Raw genomic sequence first — 7,770 nt, 5'->3', positions numbered from 1 at the left:
TATATAAGATCAGTCATGAAACATGGCTTTGATTACACTTTACAATAAAGCTTGAGGTCCAGTTTCATAGACAGGGCTTAGCCTGAACCAGGATTAGGTCACAGTTTAATTAGGGTATTTAAGTCATTTTTGTAAACATTTTTGTAAAAATTATTACTGGTGTGCATCTTAACTGACATGTTTTAAGATCAGCCAATGCAAGTTTCTTTTAGTTAAAACAACAAGATTTACATTTTAGTCTAGGACTAGGCTTAAGCCTTGTCTGTTAAACTGGGGCTGAATGTCTAATGCATTTATTATGCATGAACTTTTAGAGTTTTTCTTGGTTCCATTGTTTTGAATTAGTCAATATAATTCATTTATTCTGAATCCGTGAAATGTGAATGTTCTCATCTGCTGAAATAGCTTGCTGTTCCCCATTTGTAATAATCTTGCGATCATTACTGAAGCTAATCTTCGATTCAGTGCTGTGGACAGTTAATATCAATCTGAATTCGGTGCATTATGTCTTTTGAATTGAACAGACTCAAGACATTAAGGAGCTATTTCTCTTCTCTCTGTCTCTATAGGGGCTGGTGTTTTCTTCCTTGCATGTGCCGAAGGAGAACAGATCAGTTTTTTGTTCGATTGCATCGTACGTGGCATATCGCCAAGCAGGGGGCCGTTTGGACTGCGTCCAGTCCTGCCAGGTGAGTTCATATTTGTGGAGGTGTGTGATGTAAGATCTCAGTTCAAAGATTTCAAAGTTGCCATGTCCTCATTGCTGGCCTCATTAGCTTGATGTGCGTGAGCTGTCAGTTGCGTGTGCATATCTGTGTCTAAGCTCTGTGTATGATTGATACGTGGTGTCAAGTTTCCCTCTCTCTCGTTATCTCTCCCAGAACACTCATGTTCTGCTCAGATTTACTACTTATACATAATTGGAGTCTCTGGGACTCCAAAGACTGAGTATGCAATGATTATAATCATTTTTAAATTAGCCTTTTATTTTTCTTTTCATTTCGTTTTAATTTAGACATGCATTTGATCTAATCAAAAAACCCAATATATTATATACTATATTATCGAATATCTGCCAAGTCGTAGGCGTGCTCTTCTCAGAAATGTGAAATTAAAATAAACAATAAAAAATGAACCGCTGTGTACTGATTTAGAATATTATTATGCATAATCACAATTGTAATGTAATATTTATAAGGTGACAAGGCATTTTAAAGAAATTGAAATTTTGTTCGGAATTCATAAGCATATGAGTTTGAGTTGTTTGAGCATTTGAGTTGTTCAAAAATGTCTAAATGTGTAATGGCAGTTGCTTTTTGAATCTAGGCACTCAATGGCTCCATCTTGACGGAGGATAATAATATCTGTGTGGTGCCATCTTTTTAATGGAACCTAACATGACTTCCCGAATACTGAATTATTGTCCTGAAAATCGATGCAAGGTTCACATTCAGTTTATTGATCGATTCCAGATAGATTTACCACGTAAGCATAATAGTGTATTAAACCTTAATGAGTTTGACATATCATTTTATAGATCAACCCGCCACACTGGAACACAGAGAATCATTTAATTGAGCCGCTGAGCCGGCGATGTTGAGCTAAAATGATACAGTCTAGCAGAAAGGTTGTGTGCTGCCATGATTTGTGTGAACGGAAACCTGTGGAGAGCTGACACACGGTCAGTAACATGTAAGAAGGATATGGATATGAAGTGGCTCAAAGCTTTTCTTTGGTTCGTAGCTAAAATTAGCACTGCTGTAGTTAAAATGGCGTGTAGGATAGCTCAAACCCTACAAAGATTGATCCGCAAAGCTCCTATTATTATGCCTAGGCTGCTCCTGGGGCTGTTCCTTGTAATAAATGTACTGCTGCTTTCGAAAAAAAGTGTGCTAAATGATCACGCATTTACATAGACTCATTCACAGGGGGGATCTGTATTGTGTTTGTTTTGACAGGCGTTATTTTTTTCCCTTTCATTACATTGATGTTGTGTACCACAACCTTAAAAATATGATTATTCAAAATTGGTAAAGATCTTTTTGTATTTCTCTGTGGACCGACAACACAATCATTTTCAGCACAGTTTTGATGACGGCGATGATGATAGCTTACTTTGTAATCATGCTGAAAACTTTTCCAATACTTTTTTTCCCCAGTGATTGCTTTAGGAAGGTAGAAGTATATAAATCAAGAGCTTTAAAGTTTGTTTACTTCGATGTTTATGACAACACATTCTTTGAATTTTCAGATTAATGTAATGCCACGTTACATTAAGTTCTCATCTGTCATCCACCATACTGAGACGCAGGCTTCTTCAGGCTGTCATTAAGTGTTATTAATTAAGTGCACTTGATGTATTTTAACCTTTGACATTTAGTAAAGGTTGTTCAACTGTTTGCCAGTGATAAATAAGGTGCACAAGTCAAAGGAGCACTTTATTTTACAGTCCTGCTACTCTACTATCTTATTATTGTAATTACAATAACTAGTTAATACTAGGTACTAACCATGAACCTAACCCATGTAGCTACCTTAAATTATCGGTACTTTCTTAAGGAATTTACATTATAAATACACTGTACATGTAAGTTGGTGAAATAAAGTGCAACCCGAAGCACTCTTGTTTTCAGTTTCTCACTTTATTCTGTATTCTGCAGAGGAATTTCACATAGCGGATAAATTGTACAATATACACTTCTTTAAATATGCAAAAGGCAAATGCTCTTTTAGCTTTTTATCTCCACATTCTCTGTACTGTTTTCAGCCGCACATGCACAAAAACGAGCAGCGCATTCAAACTGTATAAAGAGTATTTTAACACAAATATGTTCTGCGGTTGTTTAAAGAACTGCTGTATTGAAGCAATTTAGTTTTTGCTTGTGAAATATAGATTTTTTTTTTCATTCTATTTCTTTTTTCTTTACCACTGCTAGAATGCTTGTTGCACTATGTTAGGCAAACTTTAAATTGACTTTTCATGCTAGTAAGATATCCAAAAATATCTCGCTAAACTGTGCAGTCTGTATATCAAAGTTTTAGTCTTTATGCCTGTATATCAACTTTTGTATGCTATATTCTGCTGTTTCTTTGCTCTTGTTTTTTTTTTTTTCGAGCCCCTTTATTTATTTGTTCTCCCCTGACTGATTTATTGTCTCATTTGAGCACTTTGTGTTCAGTGTCCTGATTCATTCTGAGGGAGAGGGAGAATGATTACTAACCTTCTTCCATATTCAAAAGGAGGTCTCAAAGCATCCTGTGAGGGTGTATATACGTGTGTGAGTGCTTTTGTGAGAGATTATTACTGTGAGGCTGTGTCGGTGATGTACCAGTAGAAATTGATAAATGCGGCCAGTGGCTCCAGTAATTCTGCCAGCAGAGACAGTGATACAACAATGATGGATTATATATGACTTAATGCTCAGAGACAAATCAGTGCTGCTGTCTGGTGCATGTTTGTTTGATCACAAGGATATATGTTGGAACATGTGCGTATGAATGATAAATGTTGACTGTATTAGTTTAATTAAAATTTAATGAGATTCTGTTTCCATAGATCCCAGTGCTAACCCATCATCTATAGAAGACAGGATTAGCCAGGAGGCAAGTGAGCTAGAGAAACGGCTCAGCATGCTATCCATTTGTAGTCATCACAGCAGTGCAGGTAATACAAGAAGCCATACATGAAATATATACAAACGTTTTTTTAAACGTTAAAAAAAAAGGTTTTCGGGAATAATAATTAAGCCAAAAATGAATATATGTCCTAATTGACAAATTTTCTCGGCACTTTAGTGGATCACAAAATAGTAATTTTTGAAGCATCGTACATAATATTCATCAAGCTCCATAAAAGCAACATAAAAGGATCAAAAGAGCCTTCATATAAAAGCCACTCTAATGCTTTGTGTGGGAAAAAGCTATTATCGTTATGTCAAACGGCAAGGTTTTGCAAGGAAGATTATTGTCAAACTAAAGCCTAAAACTTAATTCTGAAGAGGTTTATTTGATGGCCGACTGATTTTATACTATGGCTTATTTCGAATCTGTTTATCACATAAGTAAATAAGCATACAATAAATATTTAATTATTTTAGGTCACACTTTATTTTAAGGTCCAATTCTTACCGTTAGCAACTAATTTGATGCTTATTAATAGTTAGTAAGGTACTTGTTAAGTTTAAATATTGGATAGGATAAGGAATATTATAAGTACAAATAAACAGCTAGTATGTTAATAAAAGGCATGCTTATAAGCAACTGAGTTAATACAAAAAGTGATGCAAAAGCCATGGAACTAGCCTTGTTGGTTGTCAGACCCAAAACATATTGTAGTGATAGATGTAAAGTTCAGTCTGTCACACAAATCGTATAATACTTTACAGATATTATAAAATGTGGCACAGAGACTGTTTAAAAGTTCTCCTTTGTAGTCCACCAAAAAGTTCACCAAACATCATTGTGTAACTCAAACCTTTGAACATTGTTTTTTGTGTCACTACCTTGTTGAAATTTGTGTACATTGCATACAAGAAGCCAGTTTCCAGGCCATCATTTGTTAATCCCATCCTCTCTTTGTCTAAATGGTCAGCCTCCACTTTCAGTTATGGCGCCTCCTTGGCAGGAGATGATCGGAGCATCTCCAGCTCCTCCTCCGAGGCCAGTCATTCTGATAACAGCCTGGGCAGCCGTCTGGCGATATGGTCTGAGCCAGTCAGACACCCCACCCCTGTCGATCCAATATCACCATCATCATCCCTGTTAGGGGTTGCGGGATCTAAGAGTACAGCTTGTTCTGTCAGTACGTCCAGTGACGAGCGTCTATACGGAGCAATGATGGGAGGGCTCCGTCCTCCATCCAAGCCTCCTCACCCTAGAGGCCTTCAAGAGGCGGGCCGCCAGAGCTCAACAGACAGCGGTATTGCCACCGGAAGCCACTCATCATATTCTGGAAGCTTCTCCTCCTACACTGGTAGCATGGATATTGGGCATGGAGAGACTGATGAGTTTGGATCCTTAACAAGCCTCCCTCAAAACCCCAATTCAAACTCTATCTCCCTTATCAACACTCCAGTAAGGACGATTCCACTAATTCCTGAGCACAAACCGTGTGTGTGTCCACTCAGAGAGGCTGCTCAAATGTACCAGGTTCCCACTCCACCTCTGCAGAATTACGACATCCCCCGCAGGCTCCTACAACACCAGCCCTCCGGTCAGGAACAGTTTTTGACTGCTGAAAGCCAGGGACAGAGGCCTGAATGTGGAGCTCTGGGACATGAAGGCATTCCTGCAGATGCCATCCCCAAACAAACTGTCCCACAGAGATTGAACTGTGAAGGAGCGCCGCCCCCTGAAGGTGCCACTACACTGCAATTAAAGCCAGCCATCTGTCCTGACTGTGGGAGAGGAAAGGTAACACGATTTGTTTTCATGTTAATTTTCTGCTCTTTGTGTTTTTCTGTGAGTGGTTTGGATAGAACACCACACTAACATTTTGTTAAAGAGTTTCCCTCAAAAAAGCCCTACTGAATCTACTGCATGAAGCAGATCAGCGTAGTCTGATTCATATGAACTCTTGATATTAACTTTTTACTGAATCAGAAAATATACAGTGCAACAAATGTAGGCGGATTCCAGATTGAATGAGTCTAAGCCTGCTCTTTTTAGTTTTAACAAATTGAATTGTTGATATATCAAGAACCAGTGAATTTTTTTATGTTTTTAGCACCACAGCATTGGTGGGCATACATATATATTATATGTAACATACAATAACATTGTGACATTTTTATTGCAATTTTAAATAACTGTTTTTTATTTTAATATATTTTAAAATGTAATTTATTTCTGTGTTGGAAAAGCTGACAGCAATCATTAGTTAAGTGTTTAGTGTCAAATAATCATTCAGAAATTATTCCTATATGCTAATTTATTGCTATAAGAATAATCTTTTTTCATGACTCTCTGATAAATAAAAAGTTACAAAAGATTTCCTTTTCAAATGAACATTTTGACCATATTTGACCAACATTTTTCATTTTGAACAAATGAACATAAATGCAACTTTTTTAGCAATTCATTGCAGAAAGGTAAAACTCTTTACTAAAATACTCTAAATGGCCTATGGAAACCTAGTCAACTTCTGTGAAGAAATTACACAGCAAACAATGCAAATCAGTGTAGCTGATTGCCCCCAAACAAATGTGCTTTGATTAAACCGGAAAAATTATCAGCTATTATTGAGTCTAAATGCATCATTTGTCGAAGTATGTGGACAAACTGCTCCCTAGATTTGCACTAAAACTTTACCATCGAAATCAAACTTCTGCAAGAGATCAGGGCAGTGTTGATTGAGCATCAGTTTTTCATTATGCACTCCTCTAATCACAGAATCCAGCACCAATGCAAAGACTGTTCCAGCCGTCTGTGTCTCACTTTCAGCCATCATGTCGATGCATCAGTGGCGAGGCACAAACAGTTTGCAGAATGAATTTAAATGTGTTTGTCATCTCGCCACAAGCTCCAACCTGATCTGAGAATGCAATAAAAAGCTATTAAAACATTAAATCCTAATGTTTTTCTATTCGGGGGAATCAAAAACATTTGACTCTCAGCACTGTGGCTTAAAGCATTCAGTACTATTTTTGTACAGTAGTGGTAAATTGCTTATTGTTGCCCGAAGCACATCTGCAGGCATGTACTAGGTGTAGGTGTAAAATTCCATATATATTTAACAACTGCAACAGCTGAAGTGGTAAGCAGTATGAACCGATGGTATTTGATTTGTTCAACAGTGATTTTGAAATATTTCTGAAGAAGCCGAAATAGCAGGTTTAGTCAATTTAAAGAAAGTAATCGCATCGTTAAACAAGTCTGCTCCTGCTTTGGGATTTCTGAATCACTTCTGCGTTTCTTGTAGATGGAGGAGAGGAGCAGGTGCGAGATGAGAAGCAGCTCTGAGGAGCAAAAGTCTGACGGTGAGCATTATGCAGTTTTAAAGGGCCTCATTTATAAAGCTCAGATTTTCATGCGCTGAAATCCACACCAGGGTCTAAGCAGACTTTTTTTTTGTCAGAGTACTGCAGGTTTTCAGAAATGTGAGCGGTTCCTGCTGCTTGCTGTTCTAAATGAAAGGATTTGAACGGTGACTGGTTATCTTTTATATGTTAATGGGATTCATTTGGAGTTGTTTACAAGTCAGTTGTGCCAGAGTTCCTTTAAGAGGGTATTCTATAATTGCGCACAAGTTGAAGTTGATCATTTGTGATTCATAGATGTCACATCTGATATATTTTAGTAAGGTAACTATACCTGTATATTTAAACGGGAAGTGCATCATGTCTTTGTCATCCCTAAGTACATAAAGCTTTCAACCAGACCTCCATGTCTGTTATCGACTGATAAAGTGATTCTAGTCTCTGCATCGACATGTTACAGCTAAACATAGTAACCCCGAGGAGAAATTGCGATGCTTTGTTGTCACTGGATATCTCATGTTTGTGTGTGCAATATGCCAAGTCAGATTGTTTTCTGCTGATTAACAATTTAATGATTTCTGAGCATAAATGAAGCCCACTGTGTGTTGATTCCTAAATGAATGGCTTACTCGTGATTCAGTCTTGGTTTTCTGTCCTGCTCAGCTGATCCAAAAGGCAATTACGAGCAGATGGCATTTATGACTGATGCGTCCAGGTGGCCACAGTTCAGAGCTGGAGAATATGGTAATTGAAATGCCCCTCTTATATAGTATGTTACCATCTGATCACTGCC

General features: G+C 37.5%; 1 protein-coding gene across 1 annotated transcript in view; it reads left to right on the top strand.

Annotated features, from left to right (window-relative positions):
• LOC122348766 (protein Dok-7-like) overlaps window positions 1-7,770 on the top strand; it is a 10,289-nt gene that overhangs the window by 2,165 nt on the left and 354 nt on the right. Inside the window, exons 3-7 of the mRNA XM_043244619.1 lie at window positions 570-689; window positions 3,557-3,664; window positions 4,592-5,412; window positions 6,920-6,977; window positions 7,641-7,721. Coding sequence (XP_043100554.1) covers window positions 570-689; window positions 3,557-3,664; window positions 4,592-5,412; window positions 6,920-6,977; window positions 7,641-7,721 — 1,188 coding nt within the window. The remainder of the gene's footprint in view (window positions 1-569; window positions 690-3,556; window positions 3,665-4,591; window positions 5,413-6,919; window positions 6,978-7,640; window positions 7,722-7,770) is intronic.

This window comes from Puntigrus tetrazona, chromosome 1 (assembly GCF_018831695.1).
Source record: "Puntigrus tetrazona isolate hp1 chromosome 1, ASM1883169v1, whole genome shotgun sequence".
Lineage (NCBI taxonomy): Eukaryota > Metazoa > Chordata > Actinopteri > Cypriniformes > Cyprinidae > Puntigrus > Puntigrus tetrazona.
The sequence above is the reverse complement of the archived record's forward strand: the minus strand, read 5'-3'. Positions and strand labels throughout refer to the sequence as shown.